This window comes from Phyllostomus discolor, chromosome 8 (assembly GCF_004126475.2).
Source record: "Phyllostomus discolor isolate MPI-MPIP mPhyDis1 chromosome 8, mPhyDis1.pri.v3, whole genome shotgun sequence".
In the NCBI taxonomy this organism is placed as follows: domain Eukaryota; kingdom Metazoa; phylum Chordata; class Mammalia; order Chiroptera; family Phyllostomidae; genus Phyllostomus; species Phyllostomus discolor.
In genome coordinates, this window is record NC_040910.2 from 56,191,479 (window position 1) to 56,212,978 (window position 21,500).

At 46.7% G+C, this 21,500-nt stretch overlaps 1 protein-coding gene across 1 annotated transcript; it reads left to right on the forward strand.

Moving 5' to 3' along the window:
• The first annotated feature begins 1,439 nt into the window (after window positions 1-1,439).
• On the forward strand, window positions 1,440-7,362 carry LOC114504290 (olfactory receptor 2B11). The gene is made up of 3 exons (XM_028522060.2): window positions 1,440-1,666; window positions 3,923-3,992; window positions 6,315-7,362. The coding sequence occupies exon 3, from the start codon at window positions 6,335-6,337 to the stop codon at window positions 7,286-7,288; it is 954 nt and encodes a 317-aa protein (XP_028377861.1). The 5' UTR covers window positions 1,440-1,666; window positions 3,923-3,992; window positions 6,315-6,334; the 3' UTR covers window positions 7,289-7,362.
• The last annotated feature ends 14,138 nt before the right edge of the window (window positions 7,363-21,500 follow it).

Sequence of the window (21,500 nt, forward strand, 5' to 3'; positions counted from 1 at the left end):
AACAAAAATAGAGAAAGGGGGATTGACAATATTTATACAAGATTTCTCAGCATCTAATTCAACTCATTCTCTTCCCGCATCCATCAGGGAAACGAAACTGTAACTCGCAGGGTGCCTTGCTGTCTGGAGTCTCAGGGACTGCCCTCAGTCTGAGTGGCAGGACAGGTATCTACAAAGAGTGAGGAGGTGCTATTACGTGACCCAAAAGGGACCCTGCATCAGTCTCTGTTACAGAGTTTCCATCTACAATAAACCAGCAATTTCTCAGCACAAAACTGTTGGTTCCATCTCAGTTTTTTCAATGGCAAAATACTTTATCCTCGCTGTCTCTGGAAATGCTCCCAGTTGGATGTCAGGACAGCTCCTAAGGCATGCCACACTGCAGGTCTGGCTCTCTGAGGGAGAGAGCACAGCAGGGCAATGTTGAGAATCAGGGAATTTTCCCACCATTGCCCAGAACAATCTCCCCTCTACCTTTGACGGGGGGGGGGGGGGGGGGGGCATCTCTCCTCCCTCTAGTCCTGGAGAAGTCTTCCTAAAACCTAAGAATGTAAAAATGAAATAATTGGTATGACTTCACCTGATGCCCACTCAACATGTGGAACTAGAGGCCACAGATGCTCAAGTCGACAGCTGGAGAGGAAAGGAACTGCATGAAGGCGTCACTGTTCATGGTGGTCCCTAGTACTAGTGTGGGTTCATGAGATTCACAGCTCATGCATTAAGACTTACACCACTTCATGCTGGCTGTCACTAAAGACTCTTCTGTCCCTCCTCTCCATATGACAAATAGAACTGGCACTGAGAGCATGTGTAGTCATCAGGAAAAAAAGTCAAAATGATCATTCAGGGCCAGTCACTGTTCTGAGTGCTTAACAAAATCCAGCTCATTCGCACTTGCAGCAGTCTGTGAAGGGCAGTGAGCATGCTTCCCGGGCTTCTCTGGTCTGTGCTGGAGACAAAAGGGCTGGCAAGACACAGAGAGGCCAGGTAACCTGCTCAAAGGCACACAGACATGAGTGGCGAACTTGGTGTTGAAGCATATGCAGGGCCCACATCTGACTGGTGGACGTGCTATACAAGTCACGCTTCCACTCTGACTTTAGAGAAACCCCCACCTACCCTAGAGAGTTAAAAATACAGCATCCTCATTCCTAATTATTGGTTTATTTCCTCTGGTCTTCTAGGATTTGCCATTAATTGCAAGTATACCAAGCTCACACACTACATCAATTAGACCAACTAACCCTCAGATACTAATTAAGCAAAACATCAGGGATAATTTCCCAGCCAGAGGCGAGCAAGGCTTTCCTCTCAATGTCTGGGGGGAAAGAGCAGAGCCCTTATAGAAATGAATGGAGAGGATGAGGTCAAATTTAATCTGAGGGACAAATTTAAAAGAGAACATGGCATAAGGATGGCTTGTCACCTAAGAAACAACCTCAGAAGTAACCTCTGAGACAATAAGCACACGAGTGCTCTCCACTGTACCAGAATCTCTGCAGGTGTTCCAGGGACGAAGGCTGGAGCAGATCCACAGAGCTCACATGTTGCCCAGGCAGAACCCACAGAGCCCTGAGTCACCCCAATGAGCATGCTGAGATGGAAGGCAGACATCTCTAGACTGAGAATAGTCTCTCTACACTGCTCAGAAAGAGAGGCTCAGGTAAGGGCAGGGTCCCAGCAGCCTCATCTGAGCAAATAGGTTATGTCTTCCTGGAATACAAAGAGCATTTCCGATGACGCATCCCTAAATGCCCCTGCCCAACTGTGACCATCATGGCCTGCCTCTGTTCCTTAACTGAGCCCTCTGGGAGTGGGGGACTATGGAGGTAAGTGCTTAGTCCTCTGCTCCAGACAAGCGAAAGTCTGCACAATGCAGTAGAGGTGGGTCAAGCCAGAGCAGTATGAGCGCTGGTCTGTGCTGGAGACCAAGGGAGCGGGGAATGGAAAACAGGTGGGTCAGGGACCAGTGGCTGTGCACCAAGCAGCAGCATGTGTAAAATTATGTATTCCAGGCTAAAAGACAGCAGGAACAGTACATGCTGTCCCTCCCTCTAGGTAGACCTTGTAACAGTCATCTAGGAGTAACATCTAGGTGTAACGGTCATCAGGAGGGTGGGTGTTGCCCAGGTGTATGAGGAGCCTGAGCCTCATGTCTGTGGCTCCTCGGTGTTTTTGACAGTGCTGAGTCACTGTCATAAAACTAATGTGAAGCCCAGCATGGCTGTGAAAATGAGAGGAACAGAGTGAGTAATGCAAATAGTACCCTCCCTAGAGAAAGCAGGCCTTGAGCTGAATTTTAGCAGCTAATTGAAATATTTAAAGAACAAAGGCAATGGAGTATGAGCGGAGGACCCAGCATGTGCAGGAGGGGACTGTCCCTGTCTCAGTGACAGGTGAGGCTTACAGGGGCTGGCAAACTCCTTGTGTGGTTTGTGTCCTGTCCTTGGGGTCCTGGAGGCTGACCTGCTATGTTCCAGCTCCTCCTCCTCTCCTTTCCCTCCCACCACCACCAGAGAGACCCGTGGATGGGTTCAGGATGCTACATATCCTAAGTGCTCTGAACGACACAATGTGTAAGGTAGATGCTTGTCTGTAAGGAAATTACAATCTCCACAAGCAGTAAAATTCAACATATTGGAAATTACTAGCAAATGATACAGCACATTATTAAGTTTTCCATTAGGCAAGTTCTTAAGTACATGTCAGCTCTGCAGGGTGTTTAATGAAAAGTCACACATGTACATGGGATCACGGGTTACACATCTGTGGCCTGCAAGGAGGTAATGTCTGCCTTGTGTGAACCAGCAATGGGGGCTTCAGTGGCTCAGCCCCCGGATTCATGCCCCAGTGCTGACCTGGAGGACTCAGAACCCAACCCTCTGAAGTTTCAGTCTGCCTGCATCCCTAGTGCCTGGTGCACAAGCTGACAGATGGCACTCCAGTGCTGGCTCACTGCCCTTCTCCTGCTATTTGTTAGGGAGATGTTGTTTAATGTCTGAAATTAAAGCTCTTTGAAAAATTATGCCTCAGTCCCTCATGAACATATAGTTGTCAGTGCTCCTCAAAACCTTTCACGTGGAGACCCCAGGGGATGGTCCACGGTGGGAAATCAGCCAGGTTGCTTTCTGAGGAAGCTGCAGGGAGATTCCAGGTGCCCTGGACAGGCAGGGGACACTCTGGGCAGGGGGATGCAGTGGTCCCAGAGAGACAGGGTGAGAGAGAGCAGATCACAGTGAGTAGGGCACAGTGCACATGGTACTTGCAGACCCTTAGTGTGCCAGCATCTTGGTTTTACTCTGATCAGAACTTCTATTCAAGATTCAGCTCATGACCCAAACAGGGGAGACCCACTGCTCGTGAGAAAAACACTTGCTTCTTTTTGTAATGAAAGGGCCCCTGTTAATACTCATGAAGGAAAGTGTTGTCACTGTAAGCCTTGTCCTCAGGACCCCACCTCCCTAACCTGCCACAAATATGGCCTCAGCAGTTAAACTGGGCCTGCCCCTCTCATCCGGGTAGCAGATTCGGGCTGAATTTTAGGTGCAAGGGAGAGGTCTTTGGAGCCAAGAGGGAATCAAAGCCCATGGCCTCCTCATCATTTTCCCTCCCCATGAGCTTATTTCCAGATTTCCTTTCTTCTTTGTTGGAGCAAATGAGGTGCTCTGTCAAGTGTCAGGCAATAGGATGACATGTCTGCATGTCAAGGGTTCTAAGTCACACAGAGAACAATATACACCACAGGTCCATCCAGGTGTTCACAGCCTGACCTGCCAGCAGGCTAGTGTAAGGACGGTCAAGAAAGTGGCCCAAGGGGTGTAACGGTGTCAGAAGAGACTGCCAGGGAACCTCGTGGGAAGAATGCAGTCCCTACTCTTGCCACAGGACTGTTGACAGAGGCGGCCTCTTTCTGTGTTAGGCGCCTGGCAGACCCAAGGACAGCTTTGCTCTGAAGCCCTGACTCTCAGAAAGGCAACTGTGCTGTGAAGGTGAGTGACGGCTGGGACAGGGAGGGGACTCTGCAGGGAGACAGTGGGCACCAAGGGGTCTGGAGGGTGCTGCCTGCCCAGGAAGGTGGGGGTAAGAGTGTGCCCAGACGTGCCTAGGCCACAGGCTGCTGGTGAAATGCGGTGAGGGAGGAGTAAGATGTTAGAAAATACTTGGCTATTTTGAGTCAGGGTGACCAGTGCAGAGACAGCAGGGATTAGGCTGAAGGGGCTGGTCCTGGGGATGGTGGCCATGGGTGGGGGCCTTCTGGAGGAATGGGAGGAGGGTCAAAGGAGTGCGGAGGGCGCATCTAAAGTGGAGCTCCCTATGGGAAGGGCTGGATGGTGGTGGGCATGTGTTTGTGGGGGGAAGGTGTTGGTGCGCGCACACACCCACAAGTGCCTGGTACACTGAACTGGAAATTATAAAATGCCTCTCTGGGCTTCCTGTGCCCCTTTCCTTCTGGTGACATAACTCTCCTCTTTCAGGCCTTCTCTCTGTCTCAGCCATTTGCACTAATGCTTTTTATCAACTGGTTTTTAAAAAGCAAGCTGCTGGAGAGAATAATGGTGAAGAGCTACACCTTAGCTTTCAGTCTTGGCTTTGCTGCTACCTGCTGTGTGAATAAACTAAGGGAGACCAGCTATCATCCCCAAACCACTCTCTGATCACAGTAAAACTGGGGTAAAAGACACACACGTCACTGAGTCATGAAGGGACGAACTCAGATACCTTATGGAGGTGTTATCACAGCACCTGGCTCATGGTGAGCACCTAGGAATTTGTATTTATCATGTGTGGCCTATACCTACCCCTCTTACTTTCTTAGTTTCCTCATCCTTTCATCTTTCCTCATCATCTCTGTAACATTTCCTTTTCTTGCCCAGTTTAGACCCTGAGAAGAAATCCTGAAATCAGAAATTTGAGAAAGAGAAATGACATAATTACTTTTTAATCTTAAAAAGTGGTCCATTCTGATTTTGCCCTGCCTGGCTCACTAGATTAGAACCAGGGTCCTGTGCTCCCTTTAGAGATAAAATAATCAGATTCCCTAAGATTTACCCTAGACATTTTTAATAGAATAGTGGGAAGAATTGCAATAATTGGGTGTTCCACAGGAATAGGGGACTTGCTAGCAAATGGTATGTAGTTTTGAAACAACAGAGGAAGAAAGGCAATTTGCACATTTTTACCCATTTAAGCCCTGGAGTTAGAGTTGTTTTCAAATAGTCCTAGAGTTCCTCAGAATCTAGGAAGGGGGTGGGGGCTTGTTGCAGCACCCAACCTGAGCAGAGCTCCACACATTTCATAGTTTGTGCATAAAGCACCAAATAAAAAACTAAAAATGAATCTTTCACAAATGACCTGCAGACAGGATTCAATGTACTTTCAGTCCTACATGACTATATCATCCCCATCATGAACTTGAGGGAGTACAGTCCTGGGGAGAGTGTAGGTGGTTGGAGGCTGAAACCAAATCGCTGTATTTTCCAACTCCAAGCAGAAGAAGTGCAGGGAATACAAACGTCCAAACCAGCCTGGAGGCCATCTGAGCCTTTGGCAGCCAACACCAGGGGCTCTGTTCTTTGTTGCATCAACATCTTTGGCCCTGTGCTCCTAGCCTCTCCTCTGGGGTCACACCAGGTGCCATGGTCAAGACAGGGGTGGGAGTAACTGAGCTCCTCCCCCTGGAGACTCAGAAGGTGTCAGACTGTGCTCTCCTTGCTGCCACAGTAAGAGTCAGTGCTGTCTGTGTGTGAGGATCATGGAGGGAGCAACCAGCATGGCACAAGGGGCCAGGGTGTGTTCATAGTAAGGACCCCCCAGTTGCTTACATAGAGCCGTTAAGCTCACCTCATGCCACCTCTCACCTCCCTCCCACCTCCACCTCCAAAATGCAAAACAAGAGAACCTAAGAAAGTGGTAAATTCCTTGTCAATGTGTGTGTAGAGAAAACATAAACATTCCAATGGTGATGGAACTAGGGCAGACTTTGACCAAATTGGAAGAAAACTGCCTACACGCTATGCTTTCATGACAGTAATGTCCCTGTATCATCCAAAAGACTCTAGGGCTGAAGCAGGCATGCTCTGCCCTTGTTTCAGGTACAGACATTGAAGTTCAGACAGATTAAAAGGCATAGTCAAGATCAGAGTAGCAGGGAGAGCAGGACACATCAGCAGCTGTTCTGATCTCACCCCCCAGCTCAGCGTCTCTCCTGAAGAAAGCCAGGTGGGACCTGTATGGGAAAGCATAGGCACAGACTGAGGAAGACAATTCCTTTCACAGGTTTCATTCCTTCTGACTTTTTTAATTCATCACAGGTGCCAGAAAATGCCTCACCATGAGAGCTGACAACCAGAGCCTCCTGGGGGGTCCTCCCAGGGACTTCATCCTCCTGGGTGTTTCTGGCAGGCCATGGCTGGAACTCCCTCTCTTTCTGGTCCTCCTGGTGTCCTACATTCTTGCCATGTTGGGGAACATTGCCATCATCCTGGTGTCCCGGCTGGACACCCAGCTCCACAGCCCCATGTACTTCTTCCTCAGCCACCTTTCCTTCCTAGACCTCTGCTATACCACCACCACAGTCCCCCAGATGCTGGTCAACCTGGGAAGCTCCAGGAAGACCATCAGCTATGGGGGTTGCACAGTACAGTATGCTGTTTTCCACTGGCTGGGATGCACCGAGTGCATCGTGCTGGCTGCCATGGCTCTGGACCGCTACGTGGCCATCTGTGAGCCCCTGCGCTATGCCCTCATTATGCACCGCCCTCTCTGTAAGCAGCTCATGGCCATGGCCTGGCTAAGTGGCTTTGGCAACTCCCTGGTTCAGGTAGTCTTGACGGTGCAGTTGCCTTTCTGTGGGCGGCAGGTGCTAGACAACTTCTTCTGTGAGGTGCCAGCTATGATCAAGCTGTCCTGTGCCAACACCACCGTGAATGATGCCACACTGGCCGTGCTGGTGGCCTTCTTTGTGTTGGTCCCCCTGGGGCTCATCCTGCTCTCCTACGGCTTCATTGCCCGGGCAGTGCTCCGGATCCAGTCCTCCAAGGCTCGGCACAAGGCTGTTGGGACCTGCTCCTCCCACCTGGCAGTGGTCTCCCTCTTCTACCTCCCTGCCATCTACATGTACCTGCAGCCCCCAGCCAGCTACTCCCAAGAGCAAGGCAAGTTTATCTCCCTCTTCTATTCCATCATCACCCCCACCCTCAATCCCTTCATCTACACCCTGAGGAACAAGGATGTGAAGGGAGCTCTGAGAAAACTACTCACAAAGCTGTGGCAGCTCTGCAGATAGTGAAGACCTGGGCCGGGTCACTTTGATGGCCACAGACTCAGCAGGTGGGTCATGTGCTCAGAGAACCTTTCACTTTAGGAGCCAATAAGCAAATAATGTAAGTTGTTTAAGAGCTGTTTCAGGGTTCCCCCTAATCCTCTGTCCAAAACATCTCTCCTCCTGTGTGGTCACAGCACCTCTGTTCCACCTGTCCCCACAGGGTTTTATTCTAAGAGGCCATATGCTTTTAGAAATTGTTAAAAGAGAATCGGCATTCAATAACTATTTGTCCAGTTATTTAATTCCTAAATATCTGATACTTTCCCCTTCTAGTCTTGCTATTTTTCTTCTATTTTTCTCCCATTTGCCTCTTTCCATCTTCTCTCTTCCTTTCCCATTACTCCTAACTAAACACAATGTGAAACTCAAACTAATCTTATACTACTTATAATAAATTTATCTCCTTCACTACAGATTTAAACCTCCATAAATTTTATGAGACTTCAAAAGCAATTCCAAAAATGAAGTAGATTACTTCATCTTCCCATGAACTGAGATGATGTTTCTTTCTGTAGTTCAAATTTTGTTCTATAGGAAGTATCCTCACTGCTAACTGTAACCAGGGACAAACATATTAATCATTCTCGTATAAGACTCTGTGTTGGACTTTATGGGTACAGATCCAACAGTATATTCTATTACCTAAAACCAAGAATACCTTCTAGTTGAGAATACAAAATACAAACACAATCACACTGAAGGACAATACAACTTTAAATAACAATTTCCAAGTCATTGTAATGGCTAGTATCTGTAGAAGCTTCCAAGACACAGACACTAGATTAACTGTATTCTTCTACAGCACCTTGTTTAAACCTCAAGCAACTTCATGACGTAGTAATCACTTTTATGAGGCTTCATTGTCACATAAGAATCAGATTATTAGAGGGGTTGCGATGACTGGGCCACAGCCCCCTGGTGACCAAGGGAGTGGAGACCATGCTGAAGTCCATGTGCTGCCTACTATTAGCACAAAGCTGGAAGGCTGGGACTTCCACTTGCATGTTCTTTCATGTTCTTGATTTATTTATACTTAATTTGTCTGCTTTTATCTCCCTGCCATCAATGTCACATACTAAGCAAACATAAAAAATAAAATACAGCTATAATAGTAAATATATAGCAATTAGGACAAAAGGGAAAACTGAAGAAGTTTTACTGCAAAAAGGCAAGTTTTAAGGCAAAAAAAGAGATATAAGTCACAGAGCTGCAGGACTTGAGAAACATGGAGGAGCCATGGCTGTTCCTGGGACCCAGACCACAGAGCAGTTTTCCCTAGGCTGGCACCAAGCAGCCTCTGGATAGAAGCCAAAAGCCCTTCAGAATTGCCTCTGTGAACACTCATGATGACACATATGGGCTTTTCTTCTAACTCTTCCTAGTAACAGAGGCCAAGACAATGAAAGCAACATGACATGGATGCAACGAGAGGCAATCCATACGTGTAGCTGTGGAGTGATCTGGCCTAACTCCAGGACACGCTGAGAGTAGTGAGCACTCGGTTTCTCAGACTAGATGTAGCAGATCAAAGGTGGCCTCAAAGCCCCTCCTGCCCCTCACAGTGACAGGTGGAGACCATTTAGATGAAGTGACAATGATATTCTAAGTCTTCAGAGCAAGTTCATAAGAAATCTGGGAGCTTCCAACTAGTGCTACTCTCTCTGGGGCCCTCGGTCACCAAGGGAGAAGTCTAGCTACCCTAAGGCATCCATGCTAGGGAGGTGGCCTCGGGTGCTGTCTCACCAGGACCTATGTTAGACCTGCCTGAGCAGCCTGCCCAGCAGTTAAATGTCACCCAACGGCCTCAGTAAAGGAGCAGCAGAAACTCTGAGTGGAACTCTGCCCAAATTCCTAACCCACAAATTATGAAATAGAATAAAATGGCTGTTATTCTAAATCACTATGTTTGGGGTGGTTTGGCACAGGGCAAAAGATAGCTGGGACTCCAGGAACCCCTAGAATATTAAATATCAGAGTTGTGTAAAATCACAATATATACATAGTGAGTTTTCCAGAAACATCAGTGTTAACCAATGTTATAGGGGGAAACATTTAAATAATAATTTAGATAAATTAAAGCATGCTTCCATTATAATAAACTGATATCATAGATAGAAAATGAGGATATATTTTTATATTTAAACCCAAGACTTCAACCATTTTGCATGCTTCTGGTGCTCTGCTCCGTATTACTGGAAGGGCCCTGGAATTCACTGTCCTCTGCTTTTATGAGTACATTATGGAGAAGCATGAAGAACACTTATGAAGAGGAGAGGACACAATGTGTGCTCCCCAGGCACTCTTTCAAAACTATCATTGTTGCTGAAATCGAAATAAGGCATGTTCTCATGCAGCGTCCTTTCCCCAGTTAATCAGAAAAGTATATTTTTCCATGTGTGGTTTAGTGAATTCTTTTTGATGAATTTAACCATCTTATGCTTCTTTACAGGAGCACATGAGTCTTGCTGCCCTCACTTTATTCTGGGGTGGAGGCACAGTTAAGTAAGTCCTTAAGAGTGTTTCTCTAAGTGCATGGTTTACCACGGGAATCGAGATACACTCTTTGAATACACTGCTGTACTACCATTGAGAGCATGGTTCAGAGGGGCATTTTTATGCTCACTACATTTGACCACATGGACAACATAGTAATAACCAATAGCATTGAGTGATGCCGAATACACATCCCTGCCGGCGCATCATGAGAATTCCTTCTTTCATTCTCTAACTTCACCCCAAGTTCACTATAAAACACATGTAACACCTAGCAAGAACCCCAGAATCATAATCTTAACCTCAAGCTTATTGAGATTGATTGTCTTCCTTTCAACCTGTAGTCCCGTTTGCTGCATGAAGATTCCTTGACAGAGTAGAAGTGTCAGAAATTCTCCTCCTCCGTCTCTTCACTCCAAGCTCCTGAATCCTCTCTTAATTACCCCTGGTGCACGCAGTCAATTTTCGCATTTGCTTCTTTATATCCATGCTCCATTCCCAGTAACCCGTGCCAGCTATGAAGCTACTGTCTCTCGACAGCAAGTTGACACCATCTTCCTCTTTGTGACACAGACATGAGACTCTGAGGAGAAGACTTCCACTTGTTGGTTGATTCCTGTAAACTATTCTGGTTGAAGGCCCTGCTGTCAGTCTGCCAGGCTACAGGGGAGAGAGGGACTTAGAACATCCTGTTGTCCTTTGTCCTCATGCCACCTCAGCAGTGCTGCTTCATCCTGGTGGTGGCAGCTCATTCCAGAAGCAGCAGCTGACTTGGGTTTCTAACACCTGCACAACCAGCTCTCCTTCCCCTCAGGGACACCAACATCAGCTCAGCAGCTCTCCCTTCTCAAAGGCCTGGAGTTGACTCCATGGGACCCTCCTCCAAATGTTCTAATGAATCCAATCTACATGCTCAAAAAAGTCACTCCCTCCATGAAGCTGTTTTTTCCTTCTTTTCAGGTAGCAAGTCCCTCATTAAACATTGCTGTCATTATGTGCCCTTGAGTCAGCTCTGACTACTGATGAGTGACGTCCACAGTGTTCTGTCTTCGGCAGCCCTGCTCGGCTCCTGCAGAGTCAGGCCCATGGCTTCTTTTATGAAATCATCCATCTCATACTTGGACCCCCTCTTTCTGTGCTACCTTCAATTTTTTCCAGCATTATTGTCTTTTCCAAAGAGTCTGCCTTCTCATGATGTGTCCAAGTAGGACAGCTTCAGTTTTGCCCTTTTTTGCTTCCCGGAAAGTTTCTGGTTAATTTGCTCTGAGACCCCCCCTTTCATATTTCTGGTGGTCCTGGGTCCCCCTGGAGCTCTCTCCCACCACCACATTTCAAAGGAATCCATTTTTCTTTCCAGTCTTCTTCACTGTCCAACTTTCACCTGTGTACATAGTAATCGAGAATGTGAGGGTTGGATGATCTTACCCTTGGCCTCTAGTGACACATCTTTGTCCTTGGTGACCTTTCCCAATTCTACCATCGCTGCCTTTCCGAACCTCAGCCTTCTCTTGATTTCTTGGCTGCAGTCTCCATTTCCATCAACTAAAACTGTTACGGAAAAGACGACTCAGATGGCCTTGGAGTTTGCGAAGTGGGGTTTATTCACACATGCAGATAAAAAATTTTATCTCTGTTTGGTCTCTGCATTTGGTCTCTGCAGATATTTTTTGGAGATAAAAAATCCAAATTCTGGGCAATGAGCTCAAGCTGGAGTTTCCTTTATATGCTTGTTACAAGGCAAAAAGGGAGGGGGGAACAGCTGCTAAAGGCAAGCATACCGAAGCAGAAGTGAAGGTCAGCGTTTTGGCCTTGAGACAACTGCTTATCGGGGAAAGGCTGCTGTCTGGGAACAGCTGCTGGTCAGCTCCTACCTAACAATGGCTACTGTTCAGCTATGTCCCGTCACATTCCCCCCTTTGATGCTATAAGGTGTTTTTTATCCCTTTAGCATCACTATATACCTGGCTATATGGCTGAGGCCCTTGGGAGGGTTGCAACTGCTGATACTGGTGTTGGTACCACTGGAGGGCTAACTAACACTTTGGTGGGTGCCCTATGAGTTACTGTGGCCCCAGGTACTGGACCAAGGTCTGGAGGATGCAGGGTCCCATATGCCTGACACCTCCGGGTCTGGTATCCTATGGTCCTAGATATCACTCCAGTCCAGTATACCTTCCCTCTCCAAGTGCAGAGAGATGGCTGTGGCTGAATGCAACCCGATGGCATGTCAGTGGAGGAGCTGAAAGCTGACCTTGGGAGATAGTAAGAAACCACTCTACTGCTAAGCAGAGTCCTATGCCCGGGGGGTATCACATTTGCAGGCTGGGGCTGAGACAGGGGACACATTTGTTAAGCAAAGCATACAATAAACCCAAATGCAGAGACCAAACAGAGATAAACTATTCCTAGGGTGATCTGCTCCGCGGGATTCCATTCTGCAGGTGTCACAGTCACTAGTTCAATTTCCAATGCTCCTGTGAAGGTGCCAATTAAAGTCAGGTACCCTGCAGAACAATGGTCCATTCCTTGGCGTCTTCTCTACTGGCTGGCGTCCTCTGGTGCCTCAGCGTGGGTATTCTAGGTGCAGGCCTAGTCCTCAGGTCCTCGGGATCTGCTGCTGTTTTGGCCCGGCTGTAGTGGATCCAAGGGGTTACTCCTGCAACCTAGGCAATGCCAGCGGCAGCAGGTCTGTCCAGGGCAGTCCAGTTTCCTGGTAGAATTTAGCTAAGGTTCCATTTTTCCATCCGTGCCCCTGATCAGACCGTGAGTACTTCTGACAAGCCTGCTTGCTGAGTGTTGCACTGGGTGACGCACCAGAACCCTGAGGAAGCTCGTAGGCTGCTGGGAGAGGTGAACCCGACAGAGCACCGTGAAGGGCCATGACAGAGGACCGCGCGACGGCTGTGGGGGCACTTCAGATACACAGCATGTGCCCTCTGCAACTCGACGTGAAGAGTAGGAGTGTGTTCGGGATGTGCTTCTGGTGTTCTTTCCTTAATTCAGTCAGGCACTTCAGCAGCATGTGCGTTCCCTCCCAGCACCGTTCCTGGGATGGGCCACCAGGAGGAGGTCGTCCATGTATTGCAGAATTGTCAGGTCCGGCCCCGCTTAGGGAGGGGCTTCAGGTCTCACACTAGGGCTTCCCCAAATAAGGTTGGGGAGTTCTTAAACCCCTGGGGCAGTTTAGTCCAGGTCAACTGAGTCTTGACTGCTGTGTGCGGATCTTCCCATTCAAAGGCAAAAATGGGTTGGCTGGAAGGTGCCACAGGAATGCAGGAGAAGGCATCCTTCAGATCAAGGCAGGTAAACCACGTTGCTGTAGGGGGAAGCTGGCTCAGGAGGGTGTACGGGTTTGCGACGACCGGTGGAGGGTGACGGCTGCTTTGCTGACGGCCCGCAGATTCTGGACGGGCCGGTATCCGCTCCCATCCGGCTGCCATCATGGGTCTGGGCAGGTGTGGCCCCATGTTATGGAGCCAGTCTTTTCTGAGCTCCCATGCAGGTGCTGTAACTTGGGGGACCTGCCTCCCAGTCACATCTTGGGCGGGAGGAGTCTTTCTTTATCCCCCTGGCCCAGAGCATGGCCACAGCCATTCAGCATACCTAAGTGACCAGCCGAAGGCTATAGGTATGTCAAATGACTATGCCACGGATTAGCTATAAAGCTGTTGCTGTACAAAACAGCCCTGCATGTTCTTGCTCTGTGTGTCCCTCCCCCAACTCACACCTGTGAGGGAAGGGGTGACGACGTCTTAAAATCTCCTGGGTGCCTTGAGTTCTGGACCCCATTTTAAATGCCCATTTGGGGTCCTCTCTCTTGGCTGCACCCTGCAACAATCTCTCATTTCAGATATACACCCACTTTAAATTCTTTTAAAGGACAATAGACAAAGGTCTTATCTTCTTGTGACTACTTCCGGCTGGAAATGGATGTTGTCCTACCCACCCGTGGGTCAGGGGTGCCCTGAAGGTGGGGGGGTGGGGGGTGGTGCAGCACGGAGGGAGTCCTTCCTGTGAGGGGAAGGACCTTACAGAATGCTGGTCAGTTGGCTGTCACCAGAAAGTCGCAGGCTTGGTGTCCAAAGACTGGCATTACTGGAACGTTGGCATCCTGGTCGTATTTTGGAGATCACAGACTTGGAAAGAGTTGGAAGGCACAATTAAATCATAACCACTAAATGACAAAGGCAGGAACTTAAGTAAAGAATGGCTTATCTGAAGGACGGTGTACAGGGCATGCTACACCTATCCAGAACTCTTGTGGCCCATTATACTTCACTCGGGCTGACGGGAATATATTAGGATTTCCCTCCTTTCAGATATCTGAACCCTTCCTGCCCAAGCCATCAAGACAGAAAAGGGAAAATGCGTTCTGAAGTGAAGCCCACAGATCGCCCAAACTGCTCATCAACCCAACCGCTCAGTTCAGCCAAACTGTTGAGTTTTAGGGGGTGATGATGAAGAATGGGCTCCTTAAGTGAGGCCTATATTGCAACCAATCACTCAGGTAATGAAGTCACAGGCATACGTCCTATGAAAACAGAAGAACACACAGCTTAATTCACACAATAGTCTCCAAACCAGTCTCTGTGCCTGTGAGACTTCTTTTGGGAAGACATTCGATTGCAAGGTCCTTCCTGCAATGACATTTAGCAATGGCAATTTGACAGGTTCTCCATACCTGTAAATTGTATATCTTTGATGATATTACAAAACCAGTTTCAACTTGCAAACAAAAAGACGCTTTCAAGACAGTTAGCTGCGCCATTCTGGTGTCCAATAGTGAGCATTGTGATTTTTCTCGAACCACAATTTTTCTCCTTAAGATCACCCTCACTGTCATTAAAGGGACTACTTTGAGTTCCGCTTTTCATTTTGACTGTTCGTTTGCATAAACACACCAAGAGCAGCCTGGGTCACTTATGATTTTTAAGTCTGCTTTGCTGGAACTCACACAGGGGACCTTTAGATTAACTTCTCAGTCCACCCCTCGAGGCACAGAAGCAGAGCCACACATCCGCCATCTGGCTTTGCCTGTACCAGTTGTTTCACTCAGACCCTTGAGGCTTCCATTGTGCCTGCGGGTTTCTTTTTGGCCATCTTTCATGAAGGCAACCTTCGTTCCTTCCCTGGAAAGACTGCCATCAACTGCACAACCAACCAAAGTACCAGGCTTTTCTCGTGGGCTTACACTGCCTTCGAAAGTCAATCCCCGTTCCTCGGGGCTTTCTGGTGATGACTAGAACCCATACATGCCTCCTTCAGACGTGACATTCCAGTCAAAGTCTTGGTTAACAAAACCACTATTAGCGACTGATCTTATTGGTTTTATGCAAAGAAACCTTATGTCTTCACTCGCTCCTTCAGAATGCCAAATTCTGGAGGGATCAGGTAAGGAGAAAAATACAAAGCCTGAAGGAAAATCCTTTCCCTTCTGATATCCACTGGGCTTCTCAAAACCTTCACTTCCAGACATTCTGAAACACTCACAAACCCTCTATTCTTTCTTTCATACAGCTTCTGATATCCACCAAGATTGCATCTCCATGCCTTAAACCTTCTATTATTAACTAACACCACGTAATTCCTTCCTAAAACTTTTACTTTTCCATTTATTTTTGCAGTTCCCCACAGACCTTCTTCATTTATATATATTACGTTTTTATTTACTTCTCTACAGAGTGTGAAATTTCAACCTTCCCTGGAATCCTCAATTTCCTTTTTAGAGCAGATACAGAGCAAAATCCAAAACACAGAGTTCCAGAACAATACACAGGTAGGGGCATTCTCTTGTGCCAATGCATCCATCGGTGCCTCACAGAGACATGCTCCTTCAGGCCCGGTCTCTTTTGGCAGAGACATGCTGCTTTGCCTCTGGCTGAAGCACTCATCAGCCCCAAATGACCCTTCCTGGGTCCCGAGTGGCAAAGGCATTCTCCCCGACCAGTTACAGGTGACCTTTCTTAGGTCTTACAGGTGACCTTAAACAGTACAGAGGGTTTCTGATCAGAAACAACACCAATTTTAGAAGTTTGCTCTTTTCCCACAAAACCAGAAAACAAATCGTTGAGCTTTCCTTTACTCCAGGTTTAAAACTTTATATTCTTTATATATAATTTTACTCATTCAGATTCACCCATCATTCTCTTTTAATCCTGGTTCCTTTCCCACACTGGGAAGGACTCTACTCAAACTCAGCATGTGGCAGGCAAAAGTCCCTGGCACTGCAGGTACCTTCCACTAAAATTCCCTAGATTTGCAGGGACATCCTGCAGTTTTCTGAAGCTCAGACCCTGCAAACACCCTATAGGTCAGATGCTCACCCTTGGACCTCAGTTCGTGTCCTTCAGAACCAGAGCCATGCTTATCAGAACCAGTTACACAGAGAACCAGACTGATGCAGTGCCCACACAGCAGCAGCATACAGCCTATAATCTGAAGAGAGCCCTTAGCCTGGCACCTTGCCCAGTTCCAAGATGGAGGGGCTCTCACGTGACCCATCACCCAAGATGACGACAACCATGCATGCTCCACCCTCCAAGGTGAGAAACTCACGTGGCTCGTCCCCCATTTTACCCAAAATGGCGGCATACCCACATGGCTTGCTGTCCAATCTCCAACATGCATGCAATATAGCACTGTGGCAGAACGCCGCCCCTCCGTGAAGAATTCTCCCGATCGTCGCTGACAGACCAGGGAAGGGACTCTCAGGTCACCCACCTGGCCTCGCCCCTCTCGGGGCTCGTAGGTTCCGTCTTAGCTAAGGCTGCCCGTGTGCAATTCGGGTTAAACTCCCAGCCGTTATGCCATGTGACAGACCGAGGAACCGCAGGTTAGGGCTCACTCACACTCCGTAGGCTTCCGCCCGTGGAGCAACAAACACAGTCATTCACACAAACACACCGAGTATATTACATTCCCACCTGCCCGAACTGTGGGAGCCCTGCCTGGGCCTTCCAGCCTGAGGGGTGATCAGTCCCTCCTTCCACTCCAAGAGTGGGCCTGGTTTTCGGGCTCCTGGTGTCCGAGGGGCACTTACCAGATTCCAGATTGGTGCCTTCCCAGATACCACCAGTTCGCAACCCACCAGCCTGGGTCAAAGAGCGGTCCGAGGGCCGAGCCTGCAGAGCCAGGGATGTTCTGGACCCGACATCACCAGGGCGCACACGCCTCCTTATCACTGCTGGGCCCCACCAGCCACCCCAAAGCCGCCTTCACTGGAGGCAACAGCCCACTCGTGTGAGTCGTTTCCCGGTCAGGGAACCAAAATGTTACGGAAAAGACGACTCAGACGGCCTCGGAGTTTGCGAAGTGGGGTTTATTCACACATGCAGACCCAGAGGAGATAAAAATCCAAATTCTGGGCAATGAGCTCAAGCTGGAGTTTCCTTTATATGCTTGTTACAAGGCAAAAAGGGACGGGGGAACAACTGCTAAAAGCAAGCATACCGAAGCAGAAGTGAAGGTCAGCGTTTTGGCCTTGAGACAACTGCTTATCGGGGAAAGACTGCTGTCTGGGAACAGCTGCTGGCCAGCTCCTACCTAACAATGGCTACTGTTTCAGCTATGTCTCCTCACAAAACAAGGTAAGCACATCTTTAACACTTTCACTGTCTTCATTGTCTATGTTAAAGTTGTGTATTTCTTCTGCGTTTTTGATTTTTGTCCTCCTGATGTTCAAACACAGTCCTGCTTTGTCACTGTCTTCCTTCACTTTCATCAGAAGTTGTATCACAACACTGCCATTTGCTACTGTGGGATGGTGCCATCTGCATGCTATTGCTATTATTCCACATAGTATTGCTATGTCTTCCACTCATTCCCACTCCTTCCTCTAAATCTAGTCCAGTTTTCCATATATGTTCTGCATTCAGATTAAGCAAATAGGAAGATAAAGTGCTCTCTGGTTTGAGCACTTTGCCAACAGGAAGCCATTCACGTCTCTCCATGCCCTGTCCTGGCAGGGCCTCCTGTCCACACCACAGGTTACGTACCAGGTCAGTTAAGTGCTGAGGCACACACATGTCTGCCAGAGCAGCCCATAGATTTTCATGATCCACACAGTCAAAGGCTTAATTTTGTTAACAGTCTTTTTTTGGTAAATTTCCTCTGTTAAAACAACTGGTCTGGCTTCTGTCACGTGACTGTACTCTGGCTGCTGGCCCTGCTCTGAGATACTGAAGAGCATGACTCTCACCTGACAACTCCTTAACTAGAATATGCAGCGTGGGCCAAGGCACTGAAGATGGTAATGGAAGGAATTAACAATAGAAGATATTCTTATGCTTGAGGCGTCAATATTAATTCCTAAAATTCAGCTTATGGGTCTGTTAAGGTAATTCTGAATACAGCTAAACATCCTATCACAAGGTATGAAAACAAACACCATTTGCCTCAGGGTCATGAGAAAAAACCTCTCCATCTTTCCTGGGTCAGAAATGTGAAACCTCATTCTAAACTGAGTCCTGCAATCCACCAAGAATGCTCCCAAAGCCTTTAACCTATGACCTTACTGTGACATTTAACTCTCAAAGGGAGTGAGAGGGAGGAAAGAGTTAAATAGACTTCATTGTATTCTGGGTACTGTTCTAAGTGCATTGGTAATCCCAAGTCTCAAAACAAGTAAAATGGATATAATCATTATACAGTGTGGGGCAGAAATAGGTTCACAGTTTGCATGGAAAATAATACAATAATTAATAAATAGTAATGCAAGAATAAACTTTCATACTCACAACTGTAAACCTACTTTTGCCCCCACACTGTATGCATTTTTACACATATAGAAAAGTGGAGGGACCCCCCCAACGTGGAAAGTGAGTGGAACATTGGGATCCTACATGCAAACCCCAGCACCTCCTTTCCAACCAGGTGTCCAAAAGTCCAATCTAATGTTGACACTAATGTTTAAGTTAGCACAGGTCCCGCAGGTTCAAGGGGCTCAGTCACACCAGACTTCCCACACTTCAGATGCCAACTATAAGTCTCAGGAATCACCCACACTTCTGACTCATGTAAACTTGCCCATGCTCCAGCTTCAGTGACTTCCTAGAAGGGGTCCTATAACTTACTGAAAGCACTACACTTCTGAAATAGTGGAGCTGTGCAGGGCCAGATCTGCTTTGGGGAGATGCTGAACTTCCGTGATCTGTCCTTGGAAAGTCAGAGTGTGTAACCTCCCAAAAGGTCAGTGTGCATGCCAACCAGGAAGCTGTGCCAAGACTCAGTGTCTTATTGGGGTTTCATTAAGGGACACAATTGATTGAATTATCAACCAAGTGACTGGCACAATCTCCAGCCTCTTTCTTTTTAAAAAATTATATTTTATTGATTATGCTATTTCGGTTGTCCCAATTTTGCTTGCTTTGCCCCTCCTGCACCCAGCCCCACCACATTCCCTCAGGCAATCCCCACACCACTTTTCATGTCCATGGGTCACCTTTTGCCTTTTTTATCTGTTCCCCACCACACCACCCCATCTGGCAACCATCAAAACATCCTCTGTGATTCTGTTTCTGTTCTGCTTGTTTGTTTATTTTGTTTGTAAGATTCAGTTGTTCATAGAAATGTATTTATTGCCATTTTATTGTTCATATATTTCATCTTTTTCTTAAATAAGCCCCTTTAACATTTCATATGATAATGGTTTGGTGGTAAACTCATTTAGCTTTTTCTTGTCTGGGAAGCTCTTTATCTGACCTTCTATTCTAAATGATAGTTCTGCTGGGTACAGTAATCTTGGTTGTAGGACCTTGCTTTTTATCACTTTGAATATTTCTTACCAGTCCCTTTTAGCCTACAAAATTTCTTTTGAGAAATCAGCTGACAGTCAAATGAGAACTCCCTTGTAGGTAACTAATTGCTTTTCATTTGTTGTTTTTAAGATTCTCTCTTTTTCTTTAATCTTTGGTATTTTAATTATGATGTGGCTTGGTGTGAACCTCTTTGGATTCATCCTGTTTGAAACTCTGTGTGCTTCTTAGACTTCTGTATCTATTTCCATTATCAGTTTGGGAAAGCTTTATGTCATTATTTTTTCAAATAGGTTCAATTTCTTGCTCTCTTTCTCCTTCCTCTCCTCTGGAACCCCTCATGATACAAATGTTGGAATGCTTGAAGTCATCCCAGAGGCTTCATTCATTAAAAATAATGAAATATTACCCTTTGTGACAGCATGGATGGACACAGAGGGTATTGTGTTCAGTGAAATAAGTCAATCAGAGAAAGACAAGTACCATATGATTTCATTGCTATGTAGAATATAAAGAAAAACATAAATAGACAAAATTGAAGCAGAGAACAAACTAATGGCTGCCAGATGGAAGGGCTCTGAGGGGTGTCTAGATGGAAAAGGTGAAGGGATTAAGAAGTACAAATTCATACTTACAAAGTGTTCACAAGGATGTAAAGTACAGCATAGGGCATATATTCAATAATTCTGCAATAGCTATGTATGGTGTCAGAAGAGTACTGGAAAATGAAGAGGAATGCTTTGTGAAGTGTATGATTGTCTAGCCACTATACCGTATACCTGAAACTAACATGAAATTGTACTGAATGTAAAGTGAAGTTGAAAAAATTTAAAAGTTCTAATCATGAGAAAAAAATTACATAACTATGTGGTGACAAACGTGCATTGGACTTATTGTGTGATCATTTTGTGTATATACAAATATTGAATCAATATGTTACACTCCCAAAACTAATGTAATATCATATCTCAAATACATTTCATTGCAAATCAATCAATTAATTTAAATGCAGTGTTGCCCCTCTAGTATAATGTGGTTTGTAGTTTGTGGGTTTTTTCTTTGCATTGGTAACTAGAAGAAGAAAGAGAAAACCTAAGCATAGACCTACCCCATTGAGGATGCCCAGCCTTCCACTTTCTGACCACCTTTAGAAAAATGTACATGGTTGCCTTTGCCTGTGTCCTAATGGACACACATATATAAAACCATAACAGTGGCTACTTGCAGGGACACAGGACTAAAGCTGAATGAGAAAGTTAGACTTGCCTATATGTACAATTCTGTAGGTATGGATTTTCTTCCATAAGCACACATAAAACCTAGAATAAAGAACATATATGAAGACTCCCAGTCAAGATGGCAGAATAGGTAGACATAGGTTTCCTCCTCACACAACCGCATCAAAATTACAACTAAATTATAGAACAACCATGACTCAGAATCATGAGAAATCAAGTTGAATGGGAGTCTGACAACTGTGGAACTAAAAAAACCACATCCATCTAGACTGGTAGGAAGGGCAGAGACAGAACAGGCAGTTCCTCACCCACATGTGGTAGATAAAAATTTGGGAGATATACCTCGGCAGTGAGGAATCCCAGCCCCACACCTGGTCCCCTAACCAAGCATTCCAGTGCTAGGAAGATAAGGTCCCAAACTTCTGGCTGCAGAAACCAGCAGGCATTGAGTCAGTGGAAGAAACTTTTAGAGCCCCAAGCAGTTCCTTTTAAAGAACCCCCACACAAATTTTTTTTGAGTGAGTTTACTCAAACTCACTTCCTCTGAGCACCAGCACTAGGGTAGCAGCTTAAAAGGCACTAGTGGCATACAGGGAGGAACAGAACTGTCTGGCATCAAAGCAAGAGCTGTAGGACAGATTTCTCCCAGACAGAAAGGTGGGAAGAGGCCACTGTCCATTTTCTGAACCC